Source organism: Rhincodon typus, chromosome 1, assembly GCF_021869965.1.
Source record: "Rhincodon typus isolate 14 chromosome 1, sRhiTyp1.1, whole genome shotgun sequence".
Classification (NCBI taxonomy): domain Eukaryota; kingdom Metazoa; phylum Chordata; class Chondrichthyes; order Orectolobiformes; family Rhincodontidae; genus Rhincodon; species Rhincodon typus.
Window position 1 is genome coordinate 64,117,751 of NC_063332.1, and position 26,205 is coordinate 64,143,955.

At 41.4% G+C, this 26,205-nt stretch overlaps 1 protein-coding gene across 3 annotated transcripts in view; it reads right to left on the reverse strand.

Moving 5' to 3' along the window:
• elovl7a (ELOVL fatty acid elongase 7a) overlaps positions 1-26,057 on the reverse strand; it is a 44,443-nt gene extending 18,386 nt beyond the window's left edge. Inside the window, exons 1-3 of one of the 3 annotated variants that reach the window (XM_020511303.2) lie at positions 25,736-26,057; positions 9,049-9,153; positions 8,487-8,677 (exon numbers count right to left, since the gene is read on the reverse strand). In XM_020511303.2, the coding sequence (XP_020366892.1) occupies positions 8,487-8,677; positions 9,049-9,112 (255 nt within the window). In that variant the 5' untranslated portion in view covers positions 9,113-9,153; positions 25,736-26,057. Of the gene's footprint in view, positions 1-8,486; positions 8,678-9,048; positions 9,154-25,315; positions 25,442-25,618; positions 25,687-25,735 lie in introns of those variants that run through there. The other 2 variants (XM_048604619.1, XM_048604626.1) reach the window with 2 other exon arrangements.
• Between the last annotated feature and the right edge of the window lie 148 nt (positions 26,058-26,205).

The window sequence follows — 26,205 nt, forward strand, 5'->3', positions numbered from 1 at the left end:
CTTGTTGTCTCGGATTCTCCAGCATCTGCAGTTCCTACTATCTCTGATTCAACAGTATTAAGTGTTCTTGTTCAGACAAAAAAAAACCTTGTTAAATTTGGTTACAAGAGATTTATTTTCAACTCTTGTACAACCTTGACATATGATATGGAACTCATTTCCACCACCTAGTCTAAATTAGGAGTCCACAACCTGAGCTACTTGCATTCCAAGAATCAACATCTGTTGTGGAATCAAATACCTTCACACTCCAGAAAAAGGAATAAGCCAAAGGCAATAATAAAAAAAAATACAGAATGCTACCCAAGGCTCAAAGTGGAACAATGGAACTGAAGTACCAACGTTTAGGGGCAAGTTCATATCATACACAAAAATACTTTTAATGCCTATTCTTCAAATTCAGAGTAAATCTCTGTTAAAGTGACCAAGTTCTGAAACACTGAAGTTCAACAGGAGCACCATAAACTTATCACATCTTAACTTCAGTTTGCACGTGACAATCGCAAGTTACTTCATTTCCTTATTCAAGAGATTGGATAATAACCTGCTTATCAAGAGCAAGCGGGTCATAACCAGATTCGTGTTGGTTTGCAGCCTCCAGGCTCAAGACCCAGGATGAAATGGTTGGTTTACCTTCTTCAAAAAGCTGTAAGCTCCATCCACTCTGATTAGTGCATTTGTGGTTCAACTGGGGAGAAAGTTTATTTCTTGTATTCCAAGTTACTGCCCTTGATCACAAACTTGTGCAGGTGTAAAATACTTGCATGTTTACCAAGAATTAATTTGTATAAAAATCTAATATCAGAATCAGGAATAGCATATTAGCCACGAGTTCCTTTTATATTAAAGAAGGCCCTGTGATTTTGTCCAACAGTTAGAGATACTGCTTCATGATGATTCATCAAGGCTATTCATTTGTAGTGACTGGACACATGAAATTAAATTATACACCACACACAAACAGAAATTTACTGATATTTCTGCAACTCAAGTTTTTAAGTATGGAACAGAATAAAGAATCAATGCCTCCGATTATGCCAAGCATTTTTCATCCATTTCCTCATTCATTAAAAATAAGAGAACAACATTGGAAGACGACATCACGGGTGAGAGGGGTTGATCGAAGTTGAATGCAAACATAGTGGCAGAGATAAAGGCAAGATTTCAAGATTTTGCTGAGTCACACACTAAAGCAATTTCTTTTGATCAAGTTCCTTACCCACACTGGTCAAGGTTCAAAACTGCATGAAATCAAACCAGCTGAGAATTCAACATTTGTTGCATGACTTTAAAATTTTAAATAACATTTTCCCACCCTTTACTTTCGTCTGTCTTCCTCCACATATCCCTTGCTTGTTCTTTTAGCCCTCTGCAACATGTTCCGTTTCCCTCCCTCAAATGATTCTCATTTTCTCTGAATTCACTGCGCAATATGAAGTCATGGCAAATGGCATTGAATACTACAACACCTATGGGTCCTGACACATTCTGGCAACAGGATGAAAACTTGCAGCCTTGGAGCCCTTTTATCATGTATCTCTTGATAGCACCATTACAGTCCACTTGAAAAAAATACACACTGTCGGAGTTCCCTATTAACTCAATTCCAACAGGCAGGTAAATCACGACTTCACAGACTTTGATTAAATCATGAATTATTGTGGCACCTCAGGAGTAGCAGAGCTTGCAAATCAGCGTATTTTTACAAGTGGCCTGTAACAACACTATTAAGAGGTACTTGTTGAATGAGAAACAAAAACAGAAAGTTACTGGAAAAACTCAGCAGGTCTGGCAGCATCTCTGGAGAGAAATCAGAGTTAATGATTTGGGTCCAGTGACCCTTCTTCAGAACTCATTACAGCCCAGGCAAAAACAGAGACAAATGAACTTAACTGCACAGTTGGGACAAAAGAATTTGTCTTTGCCATCAAGACAGCATTTGACTGAACATGCCATCAAGGATGCCTTGGAAAACTGGAATCAATGGAGATTGGGGAGAAACTCTGCTGTACGGGATCATCCTTTCACAAAGCAAGATTGATCATTTCAGTCCCAGGACATCACTGCAGGTCTTCCAAGGGACCTAGATCCAACCAGTTTCATTGTCTTCCCTGTCAGGTTAAAAGTAGAAATATTTGCTGATGTTCAAATGCAGCAAGATCTGGACAATATCCAATCTCAGGCTGATATGTGGCAAGTAACATTTGCACCTCTCAAATGCCAGATAATAACCATCTCCAGCAAGGGAAGATCTAACTATTGCCCCTTGACATTCAATCGTATCATGAAGTCCAAATTCCTAATGAAAATTCTGAGAAATAACTATTAACCAGAAATGAGACCAGCCATATGAATTCTGTGGCTACAACAGTACATTGAAGACTCAGAATTATCATCTCCTGGCTCCCCAATGTGTTACCACCACCTACAAGTGGTGGGTTTGATGGAATACACTTCAATTGCATGAATGAGTGAAATTCCATGAAAGGAGATGGACGTTATCCAGCTTAAAGAAACCCATGCACCACCTTTTACAAAAACTCAGATAACTGACAGTATGTTCCAAACTCTTGACCTCTACCACCTAGAACAAGAGCAACACATATGGAGGAACACCACTGCTGCAAGTTCCCTCCACAACATCCTAATGTGGAACAACCCTGTTGTGTTCTCTGTTGCTGGGTCAAAAATCCTAAAATTCCCTTCCTCACGACCTTCTGGGTTTCCCCACAGCTGTTTAAGACAGCAGCTCACCACCACCACCACCACCACCACCTTCTTCAGGACAATTAGGGGTGGGAAATAAATGCCAGCCTATCTTGCATCATCCATATCCCATGAGTGATTTTTTTTTTTTTTTTTTTTTAAAAAAAATAAAATCAACTGTAGCAAAAGATTTGTTTCCAGAAAATAGAAGAATTCAGTGGACCTCCAGAGATTGCACTGTAGGCAGATGAGAACGAGAGATTCTGGTCACAATTTTTCAATTTTCTTCAACACAATGCATTTACCCATCTCAGTTTCTTCTCTCTGCATAATTCTTCTCCCCTCACTTCTTTACTACCCATCTGGGTCTTTTTAACTGCTCTTCTTCCCTCTCAGGTCCTTTGCCACTTTGCCACATATTCACTCCACCATCCCTCATTCTCTTATGATTGACCCTCTTTCTTCAAAATCTTTCACCCATGTTTTACTCGACTAATTTGTGTAAAGATTCTCATGTCCTTATTGGTGAAAAGCACAACATTTAGATTGCCAATATGGCTGGATCCTTGTAGAATACAGAAATCCAAGGATGTCATTTTCTTCTTAAATGATCAACTTTTATTGGTTATCACTGAAAAATTGTGCATAATGTTCAATTATTGAATGCTGGATGGATTTAATTTCCCCCTTGACACAAAATAAAAGTATAATTTGCCTAAATTTGTTCTCCTTCCAACTCAAGGAATGACTGAATATTTTCTAATTGCCTACATACGAATTTGATTCTTTGGGTGAGTTTTCATGTTGACAAGGTTGATGCATGGCTCGTGTAGGACAGCACAATAATCATGAATGTATACTGTACACTTCAAGAATGAACAAAATGGGCAAGTGAGCAAAACTGCACTCTATTCCACAGCTACACTGTAAACTAATGTGAACTCCTCCTCTTTACACAAGAGTTTTTCTTACTATCTTTGAGCTATGGGATGACAATAACTCAATTATTCAGTGTCTTAAAGGCAAAAAAAAACATAGGAAGCAAAATGGAAACAAATGCCAAGACAAGTAAAACGGAACCTTTATCAGATGAGTCGATGGGTTGAGGAGTGGCAGATGGAGTTTAATTTGGATAAATGTGACATGTTGCATTTTGGAAAGGCAAATCAGGGCAGCACTAATACACTTACTATTAAGGTCCTGCCGAGTGTTGCTGCTGAACAATGAAACCTTGGGGTGCAGATATAGTTCCTTGAAGGTGGAGTCACAGAGAGAGGGTGGTGAAGGCAGCATTCGATACACTGACCAAAAAAGGCCAGTGTATGAGTTGGGATGTCATTTTGTGACTATACAGGACATTGATTAGACCATTTTTGGAATACTGCATTCAGTTCTGGTCTCCCTGCTATAGGAAAGATGTTGTTAAATTTGAAGGGGTTCAGAAAAGATTTACAAGTTTGTTGCTGAGATTGGAAGGTTTGACCTATAGGGAGAGGCTGAATAGGCTGCGGCTATTTTCCCTAGGTCATCAGAAGCCGTGGTGGGTGGGCACCTTAGAGGTTTATAAAAGCATGAGGGGCATGGATAGGGCGAATAGTCAAGGTCTTTTTGCCAGGGTAGAGGAGTCCAAAACTAAGTTGAAGTTCTAAATCAGAAGACAATATTAGGCAAGAACTTTCAAAAGTGATTGGGGGCAGATGTTTGCAGATAACAGAACAACGGGAAAATGGGAAGCCTTCAAAAATGAGATAGAGAGTCCAGAGTCAGTATATGCCAGTTAGTGCGAAGGTCAAGGCTGGTAGGTGTGGAGAATGCTGGGTGATCAGAGAAATTGAGGTTTTGGTCAAGACAAGGAAGAAAGCATATGAGAGCTTTAGACAGCACGGAGCAAGTGAATCCCTGGCAGAGTATAAAGGCAGTAGGAGTATACTTAAGAGGGAAGCAAAAAGGCAAAAAAGAGGGAAATGAGCACACTTTGGCAAATAGGGCTAAGGAGAATCCAAGGAGATTCTACAAATACATTAAGGACAAAAGAGTGACTAGGAAGAGAATAGGGCCCCATAAAGATCAACAAGGCCGCCTATGTGTGGAACCACTGAAGATGGGGGTGATACTAAACAAGTATTTTGCATCAGTATTTACTGTGGAGAAGGATACGGAAGGTAGAGAACATGATGGAATAAAAAGCAAAATTGAGAAGGGTCCATTTTACAGAAGAGACGTGCTGGACATCTTGAAACGCATAAAGGTGGATAAATCCCTGGGACTTGATCAGGTGTAGCCCAGAACTTTGTGGGAACCTAGGGAAATAATTGCTGGGCCTGTTGCTGAGATACTTATATCAAGTGAGGTGCTGGAAGACTCGAGGTAAACTAACGTGGTGCCATTATTTAAGGAAGGTGGTAAGGAAAAGCCAGGGAACTACAGACTGGTGAGGCTGACAGTGATGGGCAAATTGTTGGCAGGCATTCTGAGGGACAAGATTTACATTTATTTTGAAAGGTAAGGACTGTTTAGGGATAGTCAACATGGCTTTGTGCATGGGAAATAGTCTCTCACTAACTTGATTGAGTTTTGTTTTGAAGAAGTGACAAAAAGGATTGAAGAAGGCAGAGAGTGGTGAACATCATCTGTATGGATTTCAGTAAGGTTCAACAAGATTCCTCATGATAGTCTGGTTAACGAGGTTAGTTCACACGGAACACAGAGAATTAGCCATTTGGATACATAACTGGCTCGAATGCAGGAGACAGAGGGTGGTGGTGGTGGAGGGTTGCTTTTCCGACTGGAGGCCTGCAACCAGCAGGATACCACAAGGATCAGTGCTGGTCCACCGCTTTTTAGCCCTTTACATAAATTATTTGGATGTGAATATAGCAGGTACGGTTAGTAAGTTTGAAGATGACATCAAAATTAGAGGTGTCGTGGCTAGCCAAGAAGATTACTTCAGTGTACAACGGGACTTCAATCAGATGGGCCAATAGACTGAGGAGTGGTAGAGAGAGTTTAATTTAGATAAACGTAAGGCACTATATTTTGGAACAGCAAGTCAGGGCAGGATTTATACTCTTAATGGTAAGGTCCTGGGGAGTGTTGCCGAGCAAAGAGACCTTGGAGTGCAGGTTCATAATTCCTTGAAAGTGGGGTCACAAGTTGACAGGACAGTGAAGATGACATTTGGTATGCTTGCCTTTATTGGGCAGCGCATTGAGTAGAGGAGTTGGGAGGTCATGCTGCAGCTGTACAGAATATTGGTGAGGCCACTTTTCGAATACTGTGTTGAATTCTGGTCTCCCTGCTTTAAGAAAGATGTTGTGAAACTTGAAAGGATTCAGACAAGATTTACAAGGATGCTGCCAGGATTGGAGGGTTTGAGCTATTGGGAGAGGCTGAATACACTGAGCCCATTTTCCCTGGAGCTTTGGAGACGGAGGGGTAACCTCAGAAGTTAATGAAATCATGAGGGGCATGCATAGGGGGATTAGTCAAGGTCTTTTCCCCAGGAAACGGGTGTCCATCATATCATAGAATCCGTACAGTGTGGAAACAGGCCCTTCAGCTGAACAAGTCCACACCCACCCTCTGAGCATCCCACCCAGACCCATCCCTGTATAACTCACCTGATCTACACGTCCCTGAACACTACGGGCAATTTAGCATGGCCAATTCACCTAGCCTGCACATCTCTGGACTAGAGGAAAACCGCAAGAACTGCAGATGCTGTAAATCAGGAGCAAAAACAAAAGTTGCTGGAAAAGCTCAGCAGGTCTGGCAACATCTGTGGAGGAGAAAACAGAGTTAACGCTTCGGGTCCGGTGACCCTTCCTCAGACTTGAAACGTCAACTCTGTTTTCGCCTTCACAGATGCTGCCAGACTTGCTCAGCTTTTCCAGCAACTTTTGTTTTTGTTTGGACTAGAGGGCATTGGTTTGAGGAGACAGTGGAAAGAATAAAAAGGGACCTAAGCAGCAACTTTTTCCAGAGGGTGGTGCGTGCATGCAACAAGCTGCCAGAGGAAGTGGAGGAGGCTGGTACAACTAGAACATATAAAAGACATCTGGATGGGTGTATGAATAGTAACGTTTTATGAGGGCTATGGGGCAAATGGGTCTAAATTAATTTAGGATATCTAGTCAGCACGGATGAGTTGGACCGAAGGGTCTGTTTCCATAGGGTACATCTGTGATGTTAAGTAATAGTGGGTGAAGCTGTTTAATTGAAGGGATCTATTTTAACCAGATTAAAAAAAGGGCTGGATTTAAAGACAATATTCCAGAGACTAAGACTCAGCAGCTCACGATTTGGCTACAGATGGTAGGTTGAAGGGATGGAGAAGTAAAAGTACAGATGGCAGCAGAGATAGCTTAGAGCAGAGCCACACCCTATTGAGGGCTATTAGCCAACAATCAAGATATATGGAGTCTTGCACACATTGGAGAAAAGGAAGTCAGCAGAGCAGATTTGGGAGTGGTGAAATCTGGGATTGGCACAGGTAGGGTTTATTGGTGATAATCCAGGGATAGGCAATCTTGTAATTGTTGAAGTACAGTCTTATTGAGCCCAGATATGGGATTGGAAACTGAAAATTACACAACATGCCCACTGTTAGAAAATGGTTTACTTCGCCTTGATACAGAGACCAAAGGGATTGAAGGGATACATAGCAGGGAACTGAAGATTTAGACAGATTGAGTTGCAGGAAGTTAATTCACCTCTGGATATTTGTTAAGCAGTTGGACAACATGACAGGAAGTTTGAGCAACTCAAAGTAGTTCCATTTCAGCAAAGCTGACCCTATAGTAATATGTTTTGTCACGGAGGGGTAGCATGTAAATGTCAAAGAGGAGAGGCTCAAAGATAGTATATAGGGTAGACAAGTCCAAGTATTGGAGCAAAGCGGCAGTGAAAAGAAACCAGATGTTCATGTTAAGGTAACATTTCAGCCTGAGAGAAGAGTTTGTTTGTTTAGTGAGAAGCAGAAAGTAGTATCAAGGACTCCCAGAGTTCCATATGGACTGTTTACAACACTGGTCCTTTCAAGATACTATATACATGTCTTGCACCAGAAGTATGAAGGAGTCCTACATCTAACTCAATCCGACATTTACTACAACTATACATTAGAGGCTGGTTTCTCATGAAATAAAAGGGAAAGCTGAAAAGACAGTGTTCAGGACGAGACAGTACAAGCAAGCACAACAGTGTGACTGGTGTTTCAACTGCTCAGGACACCTTCATCCCAAGAAAGAAATCCATGACCTTCCTACACTTGATCTTTATTGATGGGAGGGATAGAAAGCTAAGGACAGCCTAACAAGAGGCAGGGGGAGAAGATTATAGAAATTAGTTGAGGAGTGAAAGAATAGTCCCCAAGTGCTACACCTGCCTTTTCCCATGATCCTGGAATAATAGGTGGTTTTTGCAGCTGTGAAAGAAAAGACAGCAGTGCTTGATATGATTCAGTAAGATGCAAAGGATCACTATATTGTGTACACACTGGAAGGCTCAAAATATGCACCCTTCAATTTTTCAGGAGTGTAAACATACATTGTACCACAAAAGAAAGGAGTAGGATTCAGTTTGCAGTGGACGTGGACATGGACAAAAATAGAAACTAACATGCAATGTGTTTTCCCACGAGGTAATACGGACTTGTACATTAATCCTTTCAAACAGGTCCCCTCACGCCCGAAAAGTGCAAATGCAGCAATGAATCTACTCAACAATCATCTAATAAATGCACATTTTATAGAAGTCATAATACAGGCAGAAGTACTCACTTCATAACACATATAGATTGAAAAGGTGACAATAGAAAAATTGTACACAATCATTGCTTGCTTCAAATTCAGTGGTTTCCTGTTCTCCATTAGTTTTGGCCCAAAATATGTTACAAAGTAGATGTAGGCTCCAAGGATAACTGTTTGTGGGAGTGGAGAAGACATTAATGGCCAGTCTTCAACTCTGGGATCTACAAAACAAAAGTTGCATTAATTATTGTTTATACTTCAATCTACTAAGTTGTACTGTGTTTAAAATGATTAAGACCAACCCTTTAAATCTAAGTAGTTTTGGTAAATATTTAAGGCTTGCTTTTTGTATGAAAAAAAAGTTTTGTTTTTACTGAGCCCATTTAGCTAATCCACAAAATTTCACATATTCTACTTAAAAATATAAAGCTCAACACACAAGAGGGGGAGGGGGAGGCTCCATTTGCCATCAACTCTTCAACTTGTTATGAAACACCATCCTCCCCCAGCACATTCAAAAGGTCTAACATCAAGCCCAAAGCCAAAAACAAGTCAGGTGCTTCTCAGACATGGCCTGAAAAAAGGTACTTACCTGCATCTTTAAGCCATTCATCATACAGCAAGACCGCTCTGGCTGTCAGCTCTTTGAAGGACATTTTAAGCTGCGTTCAGAATTCTACTCAGGAAAACTTCAGTCCTGTAGGCAAAATACAAGTCATTGCCAATGAATATGTTTCATTAAGTTGGTGGAGAGTGGTTATTGCAATGTCAAATTTATATCAAAATGAAAAAGGATTTATGATTTTCTTTCATTACTGAAGTGAACTAGCTTCATGTGGTGACAGAAATAATTGGATCTGGAGTTTAAGAATAAATTCCGCATTAGTCGTATAGATTAATTCATTTTCTCTCTTGCATGCATATCAACCAGTCAGTGCAGCATTTTCCCGAAAATAAGCTCAGAATAACTTCAAGTTATGAGCAGACTCCTTTAAAAGTAATTTAAGGACAAAACCACAAATGGCACACTCAAACATTTTAAGCAAAAATTCCCACTGCACTAAGGCATATAAAATATAGCAGCATTTGGGTTTGATGCACATTCATTCATAAATACATTTGAATGAATACTTGACCACCATCTGTGCTTCGTGAAACTCTAGACTCATAATATGAAGTAGTTATGGTTAACAGGGGAGCAGATGATAATGGGCATTAGTTAAATGCCTGGATACAACTAAAATGAGGTTCTGTGCTTTAGTGGCAACCTCCCTACCTCTGTAGACAAAAAAAGGTCCTGCCTCAGATCATTTAAAAAGTGAATTATAACAACTTCTCATTCCATAAAAATTGATTTGTGAGGATCTCAGTGCCCCTCTTTCTAATTCATTTAGAAATTTAGATCCAGTTAACATGCGGATCCTGTTAAAGAAAGCAAATGAAAACAAAAAGCAGAGCGATTTATTGTGATGCTCCTACAGATACTAACTGGCCTATGCGCCTGAATTATTTGCAGAGGTGTGGGGTGGTATGGTGTCCAGTGTATTTATTTGACAATTTAACATTATTATTGGGAGCCAATATTGAAAAAGAATATTTCACCTAGCTGGGTATTCTGATGAAAGGTACTCAATTAAGAATGAGCGATTCTGGAGAAAGGTTACGAGACGAGTGGAGTTCAATCCTAGTCACAGTGTGAATTACATACAGTTTCAGTTTCTACTCTTATCATTTTCACTACACCATCATATGTCATTCCTATCCATTGACTTGCTCCAGTTGGGATTAAGTGATGCAATCAGTCTAGAATACGGAGGGTGGTTATGGAGGGTTAAAGCATCGAGAATGCTTTGTAACAAGAACCCAGAGCATCTTTTGCTCAAGACGATCTAAATTGTTTAATGGCTCATTAAAACAATAAAATTTCTCATTGGAATCAAAAAAAGTAAATCCTTCTGAATTTGCACAAAAGTGAACATAAGACATAGCAGACATACTAATCAATTTACTGAAGTTTGCGGAAAAACCTGTTTGGAGGTATGAAGCAGGTTACAGTAAAATACTTCACATTCCACATACCAACACAGAGAGCAGGAGAACGGCCATGTGGGTGCTATGTCAGGGCCATTTAAACTGGGGTGATCATAACCAAATTGGAGGATGTTTTTGGCAACTGCAATTCATCACACATTCCTCCAGGAAAACAACTGAGGCAAATAGGTTTGAGAGCTGCAGAAAACAAGATTTTTGCCAGAGTCCATCCTTTAAAATAAAATGTTTCTTCATGTTCAGCTGAGCTCCATCAGGCAACCTAAAAATCAGACTATTTGTCACACTTCACACCTCTCCCATGTGTCCTCCACATCAGGCTTTGATGAAGAGCATGAAGCAACAAGCTCAAGCAGTAAATTATTGGGATAAACCCATGTATTTTATTATTATAGGTGCCTCAGTTTCTAATTCTCTGACAGGAATAGTTCACATTACTTTTAACCTAGATCCAATCCTCTCTGGGTAGTTACCGTTCTAACCCTAATTATCTTACTGCAGGCTTCCAAGTACCATTGATAGGATATTACCAGTTAAGGAATGAAGGTACTCAATGCGTCATTGAGTAGTCTGCTTGCAACCCTCTAATACCAATGTATCCTATCTGAAAACTCATTACAGTACCCTTCTTGGGGTCTGATCAAGGCTGTACACATCTGAAACATCTTTCAAACTTGTATTCCAAGCCTCTCCCAATCAAATGGAGATCAAGGCCAACATTCTAGGACCTCTTCTGCAGTTTTGGTCCCTGCTTCATGTTGAGTGTGTACTTGGACACAAATTGTTCGTTCCTCCACAGTTCCTAGTCTCACCCTTAAAATTCTAATGCAATTTTGTTAGCTCCAAGTTAATGGCTTCACACTTTGGACGAGACACTGCTTTTTATAAATTGTATCCTTGACTTCTCATCTCTCCAACAGGAAATACACCTTTCAGCTTGGGATCCACCCTGTAGTCTCAAGTGATATATCAATAAGATCACCTCGATTTTCTAAAATCCAAAAGATTCAGTCCCAGCCTGACCAACCTTTAAGATAACTTCACACTCTACAACCCCCTTCCTTTTTCAGCTATCAACTGAGTGAATCATCTCAACTTCCCTCAATGTATGGGTATTCTCTTTTACTGAAAAAGGGGCAAACTGTGCAACAGTACTCCAGATGTTGCCTCACTATCACTATATAACTGTACCAAAACAATCCTATTTTTATATTGTCAAGCAGCCAGAAAGGACAATTTCACTCATTAAGTCGATGCAAACATTTGGCAACAGTCATGACTGCACAGTTTTTGAATATTAGTCAAGCCTTAAGCATGAGAAAACTAATCACTGATTAAAAGTGGACTTGATGCAATTTATTAGCAAATGTCAACGTTGCAGCAAGCTATTTCAGACTTGCTTCATTGTCTTCACAACAATTTAGTTTTAGCAAAGCAGGATTTGGACCCAACTAGTTCGTACCAGGCCACTTTCAGCTTTCAATGCCTGAAGAATAACCTCCTTGCGGCAGCTGTGAGATCAAGCATGGGTGAATCAATTCGAGTCGATGAGAAAGATACAGGTTTACAGCTTGTGCACAATGCCATCATGCGCATGCTGGCAGCCCCTACTCCGCGCACAAAATCCAACCTGTAGCTCCCTGAACATGGAGTGAAGTTATATTATGGTTGCAGATTAAGGTGTAATTTTCTCACTTAAAGCCCAAGTATTTGCACTGTGACATGTTAGGGGCAGGGAATGGTGGATGCAGTGTGTGGGAACAAAAAGTCCTTTCTTGGACATGCTCTGTTGCAGTGCTCGTGAGCGAGCGTCAGCTAGCCGCATCAAAATAAGTTGCCTTGCCATGGACCAATAAACTTCACTAAGCATTTTTATGCCTTTTTATTTTTTAAAACCAACTGCAAGTTTGTGTGTATAGCTCACCTATCATTTAAACAATCTCCACTAAAATATATTTTATTGAATTGGTTGAAGTATATGACAGAAAAATTCAGTAAGTGAGATCCCAATGTGCAGGATTGATATTTAATGTTGACTTTTACCAAAAACATATCTTGATTTAGATATTAGGAAAATTGGCCACAGGAGAACTTGAAATAACTTAGCGTTTCAGAGTCCTGCTGCTTTTTACCCATCGAGCTGCTCAAGTGGAATTGAAGCCTCCTGCACCCAGCCAGAGTATGTAGCATTCAAATCACAGAGGTTGCGATCCCATTCGATTGGAATTTGGGATGAACTGCTGCCAGCAAATTGTATTTTGCAATGTGTTCCAGTCAATTGTTGCAGTGGAATTCCCTCCACAAGGCCACTCAGGTGGTTGCACTGGTAAGACACAAGTCTGAAGTTTAACAATGGAATTCTCCTGGGAAATGGTTCCATTGCAGTTCGATGTAATGAGAGACTGCAGAGCCTTTGACAGATGCAAGCTCCCGTAACCGATTAGGAGCAATTGCACATGCGCTGGCAACCATTGCATGGAGCAAGTGTGCATGCACAACCACTCATGATGATATCTGGTCAACTACCTTTTTTTAAAAAGGCCCAGTGAAATGAACAGACTTTTACAAAGAGGACCTTTGCCACATTAGTTATTCACGTATGTTTATTCCACAGTTACTGATGTATGTACTGGCCAAAAATCTGGCCTCCTTTTGAAAGCTCTGTTACAGATACTCAAACTAGAATGTTAAAAGAAGCAATAAAAAGGTACGAAACTTGTTTTTCCTCATGCTAGAGTGCCAATTGGGGAGTCATAGGAATCCTCTAAGAAGCCAGTATAAAAACAGTTGGCGCTTCGCTACATTCTAAGTTGATTTCAATTCCAAACGATAGCTGCAGGGTAATGAGGCACCCTGCATTCAACTCTGGGTAATTCACTTGATGGTAGATGGTTGCTCACTATAAAGCCTACACCATGCTCATGACAGTCTCCAAAATCTTTTCATGAGAGAAAAGGAATAATTAGCCTTGTCAAGTGAGTCAGTATCAACTAATCCAGTTGCTTGTAGAGTGAATGTCAACACCAAGCTTGTGTAACTCAGAGCTGTCCTGTGTACACTTGCTGTGCAGCAAATTTCCTAAATCATTGCAGGCCACAGTATCCTTATATTCCAGCTTCCATGCTTTTTTCAGTTTATTGCATATTTCAAAGCATGGTACAAATATCAAGAAAATTAGCCACAGGAAAACTTGAAATAACTTGGGTGTTTATGAGTCCCGTTATTTACCGATTGAGCTACTCAAGTGGAATAGAAGCATTTCTCATGCTAGAGCGCCAATTGGGGAGTCATAGGAATGCTTGCTGAATCAGTGTTACCTCTTCTACATCACAAACAGATGAAAACCTAAATGTCTGGAATCTGGATCCTCACAGCAGTTTCCTAAAGGTTTCACTGGAGGGAAGAACCAATACCAACCATCCAGTCGAATTCTACTTCAGATTGTGTATCAAGTTTCTTCCTGTAGCCTAACAGTTAAGTGGTGCTGGGGACACCGGACGAAGGTGTATAAGATTATGAGGGGCATAGACAGGGTGGATGGAAAGCAGCTGTTCCCCTTAGTTGAAGGGTCAATAAAGAGGGCAAAAGAGTATGGAGACTGTCATGAGCATGGTTGTTTTGGTGCTGTATGACTCTAGAACATCTTTAAATCACATTGACGCAGGATCCAGTAAGTTCCAAGAACCCAGTCTGGGAACATTCAAGTTGCCAACCTATCAATCCACTTTTAATACTTCTGAATATTAAGTGCTAAGTACCCATTTCCTTTTGAAAAGGCTTAGAAGAATACCTGCAAGCACCATCTGTGGAGAGAAAGAGTTAATGATTCAGTTGAGTGACCTTTGATCTGAAACAGGAAATGTTAAGAAAAATAATAGGTTTTGAGCAAGTGAAAAGTAGAAATGTAGGAAACTGAACAAGTGAAAAAGATCTCTCAGGATGGAAGGCAGAAAAAGTTAAATTTATAAAGGTTTATGGTGCAATGGCAAAGGTCTAAATCACTTGCAGGGATCAGGCCTTCCTGTTCAGATGGTGCTTGATCGATGGAGCATTTCATGCTTGGCACTTTTATTTCAGATTTCCAGCATTCACAGCATTTTACTTTGTACTAAATTATTTTTACATGCTGCAAATACAGATCCTCAAATGTTGAAATATAATGTATTGATCAATCTAAATAACAAGGTCTTCACAACACACGTTCAAATTCACATTATGCTCAGGCAGCTCAAAATGCTAAAAATTTAAAAATAAAATTGGACCCCTCAGATCCTAAGCAGCTCAACCTCCCTCAGCCCTCCACTCTATTACACCTTATTGAACTTCTGGTAATAAATCTGCAAGTTAAAATTCAGCAAAATTCAACATTGAAACCTTAATTAACAATTCTCTCATTCCTTCCAGGAAATTCAAATTACATATTCTTAACATCAGCAGCACACTTGAAATCGTCAGTACAGAGTCACTTGAACTGATGTCAAATCATTGCTTGCAATTTCATTCAAAATGAAAATCCATGATTGCTAAATCTAAATCAAAGCCAAGCTTAGAGAGGATTTCACTGAATTATCCACAAACCAGGTCCACATTACTACTTGGCATCTGTTTTGATCAGGAAGAGACACTTCACAACAATCCATACAGGATAATAAAGTCTGGTAGTCAGGTTGGCATAGTCACATTACATATTCGTGTTGCCAGGAAACAAAAGCATTCATATAGATTCCTGCCCAATTCATAAAACAGTTAAAAAAAAGTACATAATCCTCTTCACAGCATTAACTGTTCTTAACCAAAGTAGTAGGGATCCTGCAACTGAATTCCAGGATTAGGAAAAAGGGTAAGTAAAGCTCAATTGAATATTGCATCCACCTCTTTCTCCCCACTTAAACATATGCAAATAACAGAATATTCAGACACAAAGTGTACTCCAATGAGATCATGCTTTCAGCCAAAATTATATAATAGATTAATTGAGTATAAACCATGTTGTCTAAATAATTCAACAATACCGCTAATCCACAAGTCTATGGAGCCTGTCAAAGCCACTATGGTAACCAAGCTAATAAACAAGTGTCAACGAGAACTATTGTTCGAATAACAGCTTGATCTTGTTTGCTTACTCTCAAAATTTCTAGGAGAGTTCCTTGAGTGGAATTGGCTCCATTCTGTCATTGCATTATTGTGTATCAGCAATTTCTCAATAATTACACCATTAACATGCTAATATTCAATTATTAACATGAACAACTAGTATAATGGAAACAATTTAACATTCAAAAATATAAAACTGGAGGAAAAATGCATTTCTGGAGGGTCAATATTTAAACTTACTTTTGAAACAGAACATGAACATTGCTGGCAAGACTAACTGGATACAGGTACCACTCATTCCCCTCAACATGGTGTTTGAAAGAGTAGTTGCTTTCTTGAACCAAGGACTCCAGCTGGTATAGGAGCTGTTTTAATAGATTGAGGAGAACAGGAGGATATGCCAAGATGTAACTGAAGAATAATAATCAGTTCTTAAAAGTAAAACTCAGTGGATAGGTTACTACACCATGAATTGCTGAATGGTGTAATGATCATGCTACTTGTTAACATCCAAACCACACATTTTTAAGCGAATAAATTTAGTGAAAAACTCAATCCATAATTAAAAAGGTAAAATTACAAATGATTTAGAATATAGGCTTCAGAGGGCAGACTGTCAATGACAAGTTGTTCTTACTTAATGTAAATGTTTTCAAAAAATAGCCAAATTGATAGAGGAATAAGAGCACTTTTGACCATTTTCTGAAATTCCAATATCCTCTTGTCATTCGTGATAATCATGAAATTTGGGCATATGGCACATGAGAAAACATATCAACATGGAAACAAGAGTCATTTGATAAAAATAAGATACTATTTTTATTTCAGCTTGTCAGCATCTGTAGTAAGGGCTGGAAAAAGTCAATAGGTCTGGCAACATCTGTCGAAAGAGAAAGAGTTAAATTGGAGTCCAATGACTCTTGCTGACAAGAGAGAGAGTACTGAAGAAGTCATATCAGACTTGAAGTGTTAAACTCTTTCTCTTTCTCTGCTGATGCTGCTAGCACACTTAATACAGCACTCATCAGTACTGATAACATTGGAGAAAAGCTTGTACCAGGATCACTCAGAACAATGCTGGGTCCTCTGAACTGTACGTAAAAAAAAATACAAACATGGTATTTATCTAGCATGAAGGCCTGACGTCAGAGTGCTTAAGAGCCAATGGTCTATCTTTATACTACACAAAGTTACAATGTAGGAAACATAACAGCCAACTTACTCACAGAAAAGTTTCACTCATTACAGGTTTGTTTTTATGTGCTGTTGATTGAGAGATAAATATTGTCCAGGGTAACTCCCTGTTCTTCTTTGAGACAGTGGCCAAAGAATCTTGGGCATTCACACAAGCAGACAGATAGAGCCTCAATTTAGCATCTCAGCAGAAAGACAACACTCCAGCAGTGCAATGCTCCAGCCATATTGCACTGGAAATACCAGCCCTGTTTTCACAGTTTATACCACAGATTGGAGTTTGAACCTAAAACCTATAGACTCCAATGGATTGGGATAGTATTGAAACTTGTTGAAAGTGATTTGGCAAAGAGGACTCCGAAAGATGAAAAAAGATGCTTCAGCTAAGCAGTGGCAGATTAAATTCAACATGGCTCACTGTGTCAAAAAGATATTTTAAGACAAAAGGAACAGTATACACTTATTGCAAAGGGCAGGGTGATGGTGAGAAAACGGTGAGCACAGTTGCTTCCCAAGCAGTTCACCCGGGTTTCATTCCTGGCCATCGCAATGTTATAGTTTTAGGGCGACACGGTGGCTCAGTGGTCATCCCTGCTGCCTCACAGCACCAGGGACCCAGGTTCAATTCAACCTTCAGGGGGGAACTGTGCAAACTCCACACAGACATTTTCCCCGTGTCTGCGTGGGTTTCCTCCAGGTGCTCCATTTTCCACCCACAGTCCAAAGATGTGCGGGGTCGGTAGATTGGCCATGCTAAATTGACTGTAGTGTTCAGGGATGTGCAGATGAGGTGGGTGATAGGGTGATGGGTCTGGGTGGGATGCTCCAAGGGTCGGTGTGGACTTGTTGGGCTGAAGGGCCTGTTTCCACACTGTAGAGATTCTATACGTAGACAAGCGTTTATACAGCTCAAACTTAACTATGGCAGTTCTAAACTGTTAATCACATTTCCACTTTGGGTATTGTGTTATCCAGATCTAGATCACAGACTTTTAGTTGAAGTAATTAACTTTCACTGTTTCAGCCACTGGCTTGGATTGCTGTCAGTCCATTAGGTTTTGGGCAAGATTTGAAACATTATTCACATCAAGGAAAGCTGTCATGAAATAAGTTTCTGATTGTTTGATATTTCAAGAGATCATGATTCTTCAAGAGTATAGACTGGTTCAAACACTAGTTGAGTCCACAGGAATAGTCACGTGGCTTCTGGGAGCAATTTTCAAAGTCTGCTTGCGTCTAGTTTAAAGAAATTAGCTTCCTTGCAAGACATACTCTAATTACACATTTGAGATAGTATTTAACACAGCTCCCTTACATTTACTGAAGTGGATAATGGAGGAAATTCTGGGACTGTGAAGGCTGGATCAGAAAAAAAATCTAACAGAAAAATGGAATGCTGTTGGGGGGGGCGAAGTCATGAATTTCATATTACGAAAGAATTTGGAAAGAAAAGATACAGATGAAGTTACACTACTCACCGGGGGATAACAGGCCTAATTCTCCCACAACAAAAATGGGTGTTTCCTTTAGATCTTGATGTTAATGGCACTTTCCAGTCCCCCTTCAATTGATAAATCTTAAAGCATTGGCAGTGCCTCAATCCTATCAATAGTCTTCTAAACATGCGCTCTGAACAGGTGTCAAATTGGAATGGAGATGTTGTCAGACCTGCCGAGTTTCCCATGCACTTGGCTTTCATTTCAGATTTCAGGAATTAAACAGCATTTTGCTTTTAGTTGAGAAATGATTTGTTGACTTTTGAAGCAAAGAGCAGACGAAGTGCACTGTGTTACAATTACAATGCTAGAAAAGGTGGACAGAAGTTAAAATGCAAGAAACTGAACAAAACTAAAAAAAAAACAGGAGGAGGCCATTCAGCCCTCTGAGCCTGCTCCACTATTCCCTTTGATCATGGTTGGTCATCCAGCTCAACACCCTGTTCCCTATTTTTTCCACATATCCTTGGATTCCTTTAATCCCAACTCCTCCTTGAAATCAATGTGTTGGCCTTAACTGCTTTCTGTATTAGCGAAATTCCACAGGCTTAAGAAATTTCTGCTCATCTCAGTACTAAATAGTTTATCCCATATCCATAAACAGGCACCTCCAGTCTGGAACTCTCATTGGGAAAATCCTTCCTGCAACTACCTACCTCGTCCTGTTAGAATATTATGAGATTCCCCCTCATTCTTCCAAACTCCAATGAGTTTAGTCCTGACTGGTCCAGTCTTTCTTCATATGTCAGTCCTGCCATCCCAGGAATCAGCATGAGATAGTAAGAACTGCCGATGCTGGGGTCTGAATAACAGTGTGGAGCTGGAGGAACACAGCAGGCCAGACAGCAGAGGAGCAGGAAAGCTGACGTTTCGGGTCAGGAGAAATGGGTGAGGGGAAGGGGACTCTGAAATAAATTGTGGGGTGGGGGCGGTGATAGCAGGTACATAGTGGAATGGATAGGTGGGAGAGAAGTCAGACAGGTCAATGAGGTGGGGATGAGAGGGGGCGCTGGTCTTGGGATGAGGTTGGGGGTGGGGAGACTTTTGAAGCTAGTGAAGTCCGTATTGAGACCATTGGGTTGTAGGCTTCTAAGGCGGAATATGAGGTGCTGTTCCTCCAGTTTCCGGGTGGCATCGTTGTGACACCGGAGGCGGCCCAGGATGGATATGTCATCCAGGGAGTGGGAGGGGGGAGTTGAAGTGGTTCGCGACTGGGGGGTGTTGTCATTTATCACGAACCGAGCATAGGTGCTCCACAAAGCGGTCTCCAAGCCTCCACGTGGCCTCCTCTACATCAGGGAGACCAAATCAGGAACAGCAGATACAATATACCACATTAGCAGATGTGCAGGTGAACATCTGATTGATGTGGAAGGTTTTTTTGGGGCCTGGGATGGAGTTGAGTGGGGAGGTGTGGCACCTCCTGTGGTTACAGGGAAAGGTGCCGGGGGTGGTGCGGCTAGTGGGGAGTGTGGAGCGGACAAGGGAGTTGCGGAGACAGTGGTCCCTCCGGAAGGAAGATAATCGATCGCCTCAACCTCTCCACCCACTCTAACCTCTCCCCCACAGAATGTGCAGCCCTCCGCTCCAAATCTCACTATCAAACCCGCGGACAAAGGAGGTGCAATTGTGGTATGGCGCACTGACCTTTACATCGCCGAGGCCAGGCACCAACTCTGACACCTCCACCTACCGCCCCCTTGACCATGACCCCACCCCCAACCACCAAAACATCATCTCCCAGGCCACCAACAACCTCATCACCTCAGGTGACCTTCCACCCACAGCCTCCAACCTCATCGTTCCCCTACCCCGCACCGCCCGTTTCTATCTCCTCCCCGAAATCCACAAACCCGACTGCCCTGGTCGACCCATTGTCTCCGCCTGCTCCTGCCCCACCGAACTTATCTCCACCTACCTCGATTCTATTTTCTCCCTCCAGTCCAGGAACTCCCTACCTACATCCGGGACACCACCCACACCCTCCGCCTCCTCCAAAACTGGCACCCAACACCTCATCTTCACCATGGATGTCCAATCCCTGTGCACTTGCATTCCCCATGCAGATGGCCTAAAAGCCCTCTGCTTCTTCCTCTCTCGCAGGCCCAACCAGTCCCCTTCCACCAACACCCTTATCCGCTTAACTGAACTCGTTCTTACCCTTAACAACTTCTCCTTCAACTCCTCCCACTTCCTACAGACGAATGGGTGGCAATGGGTACCCACATGGACCCAAGCTATGCCTGCCTCTTTGTACGAAATGTGGAACAGTCCCTCTTCCGTATCTACACTGGCCCTAAACCCCACCTCTTCCTCCGCTACATCGATGACTGTATCGGTGCCGCCTCGTGCTCCCACAAGGAGCTCGAACAGTTCATCCACTTCACTCACACCTTCCACCCCAACCTTAAGTTCACCTGGACCACCTGATTCCTCTCTCTCCTTCCTGGACCTCTCTAGTGACCACCTCGAAACAGATCTCTATTTCAAGCCCACCAACTCCCACAGCTACCTGGACTACACCTCCTCTCACCCAACTTCCTGCAAGAATGCAATCCCCTATTCCCAATTCCTCCGCCACATCTGCTCCCAAGATGAGGCATTCCACTCCTGAACATCCCAGATGTCCTCGTATTTCCAGGACCGCAACATCGCCCCCTTCAGCGGTCAAAAACGCTCTCGACTGCATCTCTTGCGTTTCCCGCACTAGAGCCTTCACACCACCTCCCTGCAATAAAAACAGTGACAGAATCCCCCTTGTCCTCACGTACCACCGGATTCAACGCATCAGCCTCTGCCACCTGCAACCTGACCCCACTACGAAGGATATATTTCCCTCCCCACTTTTATCTGCCTTCCGGAGGGACCGCTCTCTCCGTGACTCCCTCGTCTGTCCACACTCCCCACTAGCCTCACCACCCCTGGCATCTTTCCCTGCAACCGTAGCTACTACACCTGCCCCTACACCTCCCCTCTCACCTCCATCACAGGCCCCAAAAAAAAAAAAACCTTCCACATCAAACAGATGTTCACCTGCAAATCCACTAATGTGGTATATTGTATCCACTGTTCCTGATGGTTTCCCCGATGTAGAGGAGGCCACAAGCGGAGGCTTGGATACTGCTTTGTGGAGCACCTACACTTGGTTCATGACAAACGACAACATCTCCCAGTCACGAACCACTTCAACTCCCCGGATGACATGTTCATCCTGGGCCTCCTCCAGTGTCACAATGATGCCACCCAGAAACTTGAGGAACAGCACCTGATATTCCACCTTGGAAGCCTACAACCCAATGGTCTCAATGCGGACTTTACTAGCTTCAAAATCTCCCCACCTCCAACCTCATCCCAAGACCAGCACCCCCTCTCATCCCTGCCTCCTTGACCGGTCCGTCTTCTCTCCCATCTATCCACTCCGCTATCTACCTGCTATCACCCCACTCCGCTATCTACCTGCTATCACCGCACCCATGCCTCTATTTATTTCAGAGTCCCCTTCCCCATTTCGGAAGAAGGGTCCCAACCCAAAACATCAGCTTTCCTGCTCCTCTGATGCTACCTGACCTGCTGTGTTCCTCCAGCTCTACACTGTGTTATCCCCGAAATCACTGTACCTTGCTCATAATCTGCTGCACCTGCATGCTTACTTTCAGTGACTGTTGTTGAAAGACACCCAGGTCTCACATTCCCCTCTCAATTTAGAGGTATATAATAATTTTGCCTTCCAGTTTTTGCTACCAAAGTGGATAAACTCTCATTTATCCACATTCTACTAATTCTACTATGCATTAGCCACACTCAGCTTGTCCGCATCTCACTGAAACATCTCTGCATCCTCATAACTCACCTTCCTGCTCAGTTTTTGCCTCATCTGCAAATGTTGAGATATTACATCTAGTTCCCTCATCTAAACCACTGTCTGCCATTTGGAAAATGACCTGTTTATTGCTAGTTTCTTTCCTTTCTAACCAGTTTTCTATCCATCTCAATACAGTATTCCCAATCCCATGTGCTTTTTTTTTTAAAAAAATGCAGGAGTTTATTCAAAGCCTTCCAATAGTCTAAATAAATCTTATCCACTGGCTCCCTTCATCAAGTTGACTAGTTACATCCTCAACAAATTCTTTGGATTGGATTCTAGTATTTTCCCCAATATCAATATCAGGACTGGTCTACAATTCTCAGTTTTCTCTCTGCCTCTCTTCTTACATCGAGGGGTTATATTAGCTACCTTCCAATCTACAGGAACCATTCTAAACAGTGAAGAATATTTTAACTTAACCAATATATCCACTTTTCTAAGACTACTTCCTCAAGCAGTCTGGGATGTAGACCAACCACCAGGGATTTGTCAGCCTTCAATCCCATTATTTCCCCAATACCATTTCTTTACTAATACAGATTTCTTTCTATTCCTCAATCTCTCAAAACCTTGTGTTCCCCAAATTTCTATATTATAATGTGTCCTCCTTTGTGACGGCAGAACCGGACTAGTTCTCATTCCATCTTTTAGTTAGAAGTAGTGAGTGGCATTGAATTAGATTTTAAGACCACTGGTCATGTGAATACTAAAAAAAATTAGTGGTTTGGTCAAGTGGCTTGATCTGAATTTCATGTTCTCAGAACTCCCCCATTCATCTGTGAATGGATCTTAATTCTACCATCAGTAATAAAAAAGACAGAATGTTCTAGCAAGTATCAAAAATGAGAATAAAAAAGGCACACAAGGTATATCAGCCTCTGCTTCAATTATTGCAGCACATTGAAGCAGAACAATAACTTAGAAGGAACAACTTAATTATACACACACACACATATGCGTGCACACACAAGCAAACAAACACTTGACTTGACACCTTGTCTTTTTTGTAAAAAGGGTCAACGTTACAAAGAGAAAAGGAAGGTGGCATGCCGATCAGCACTGTTTCTAAAATCTTAAAACAACACTCATTTGGTAATGCTGCAAAATAGGATAGGAACCAAACTGTCAAACAGATACCGTGAGCTGGCCAACACTAGTTTTCTTAATTCTTCTATGGAATGTGTCACTGGCAAAGGCCACATTTGTTGCTCATCGCTTAACTACTCTGTCTGAGTGACCGCTATGCATTTGAAGGAAGTTAATAAGCCACGTTTACATGTGCCTGAAGTCACATGTCGACCAGACTAGTGAAGGATTTCTTTCCCGGAAAAGGAGACTCCAAATGGAATTTCATGGCAAATGACATGGTCGCCATACTAACTTGGAATCCCAGATTTTTTTTTCAGTGAATTCAAATTTCACCATCTGTAATGGTACAAAATGAATCTATGTTGCCAGCACATTAGCCTAAAGATATTTCTACTACCTCACCACCTCCTGATGATGCAAGTATAATATTAGCCAGTGCAGTAAAACAAAACTCCAAAAACCAAAAGTAAAGAACAGACTCTAAAAAGCAATATACAAGAAGCAATTCAAATCAGTCTACATCTGTGGAATAGTGAAGAACTTTTCTAGATCTCAAACTATTACTGGGTCCCCCACAAAAAAACTCATGCTTGATTAACTTTAATGCATTTCTTGAGGAAATGACAAAGGCCGTATAAGGGTAACAATCATAAATCTTGATCTGAGAACATTGGGAGATGAGGTTTCATAAACAGTGCTGAAAATCCAGGCAAATTGCATTTGGAGTCAGGAAAAATGTAGCTTCAAAATTTGCAAACACCTCATTGGAGTGTGTATTTAATACATGAGCAATGAGGGAAAAAAGAAATACAGAAGAGTTCACCAATCTTGCAGAATGATGGGCAATTGGTAAATGAATGTTCACAATGACAACTATGGGGTATGGTATTAGAATAATTGCATGCATTGCAAAATAAGTGCATTAAGTGTGTTAATGTTGCAGTACAAATACAGACAAGTAGCAGAACAGAATAAGGCAATTAAAAATAAAGCAGAGGTTCATTTCTCAAGAGAATTGGAAAGCAAGTTCAACTTGAATTGAATGGTTTGAGACCTACTGGAATACAAACAGTTTTTGTCTCTTATTAAAAAGAAAGCACTGCCACAAGGAGTAGAAGCAGAGAGCTCAGACATTTAAGGGGAATGTGACTAAACACCGAGAAGAAAGAGTTTTATGATTTGGTTAAAGAGGTTCATGTAGAAGATGAAAACTACAGTACACCTATAGAGCTGAACATTCTGCTTCTGCTGTAAGCGTGTTATAAGAGAGTATTTGCTCTGCCCTGGTGAAGGAAAATAACAATGCAAAGTTTCCTATTTAATACCAGGAACTGTTCAAACAAGTCACAAAATGTTACGTTTTACTGAAATCTTGAAAACTAAAACTAAATTAGTGGTACAACAGTGTACAAAACTGAAATTTTAACGTCGATTTAAATATTAAGCCAAAGTGCGGTGCAATTAAACTCCAAATATCACGATAGATCTGTAATTAAGCACGAGCGGAGGCACAACGCAAATCTACTTCCAGAGCTGACACAGCAACTTTTCGGGTGGGTTTTCAAGCGAGAGAATTGAACATTCAAATACTATCATAGCAGCACTGAAGGAAACATGCAGTGCAGCAAACTTATCATAAACATTAATAGAGGAACACCATCCGTTCTTGAATATTCACTTTGCTTCAACATAAAGCAAGTATTTCTGATACAGAGCTTAAGTGATGTGTTAATTCGTAGCTATAGCAGTTTGCCGAGAAACGAGGGTTTTAATACGAGAAAACAGTACTGAAAATGAATAACTTCAGAATAAGCTACTTTATTGTACTTCAGAATCAGTTCGTGTATATAAAAGTGAATCCTTTTGGAAATATGTTTAACATTTTTACAAACTAAAGTAGCACAAATGTACGAAAAGTACAGGTAGTCTGTAGCGTTGAGCGTAAATATGATATGGAGTAAAACCAGAGTTAAATGCAGAAATCAATGAATCAGCTCAGGCTTAATCAATTGGACGGACCCTACAAACAGGTAACACACCCTTGCTTAGACATTAGCAGAGTTCATACAAACCGGATTAAACCTGCCTCGTTGGGAGTCTACTGACATTGGCAACTCTTCGAAATCCACTTGTACTCAAAACAGCCAAGACAACAATATGACCGAATATGTTAGAGTTGGTTATACTCCACAACAGAATTCTGTGACTGGCGTTACTCATCAACTCTTTTAATTCTGAAAAAAATTGGGAGTAGATGAATGAACCTCCCGCCAGTCAAGGTTAATCGAAGTACAACTTCGACAAGGTTCAGAAGGAAAGAACAGAAACTCTCACCTCAATGAATGTTAATCTAATTTAACATTGTTTTTGACTACCTTACAGATACTCGAACACGCAGAATGTACTGCTCTTTTCCACCACGAAAAAGAAACGACGGTATGGTTGAAAATCTGGAACATTTTAAACAGGATTAAACTCAATGTTTTTCCTACCTGTTGAGCGTATTGAGTTGAAGCTGCAGCCACTCAGTTCCTCAGTATTACAAAGACCATGATGCGGACTGTGCAGCACTTTGCCACGTGATGGCCTGGGGTGGGCTTTCCCTCACGCGGTGCTCGCTATTGGCTGCGCTTTCGCAGCCGCTCTGCAGGTAACGCGGGAGACCGTGAGTGGGCGCCGGGCACCAACCTGCCAGAGCCGCCTCAATGTCGACACATTCTTTCAGGGAGCACACCCACAGTTAATTGTGTCACCTCGCTGTTGCTAATGTGACACACCCAAGAATTTCGGGTGAAGTTTAACTCGTATCGGTCAGAAACCAAGAGATAACAAGGTGTAGAGCTGGATGAACACAGCAGGCCAAGCAGCATCAGAGGAGACAGTCCGGTCTGTCTCTTCTCCTCTATCCGCCTCCCCCTCTCTCCCTATTTATTTCAGATCCCTCTTCCCCCTCCCCTCCCCC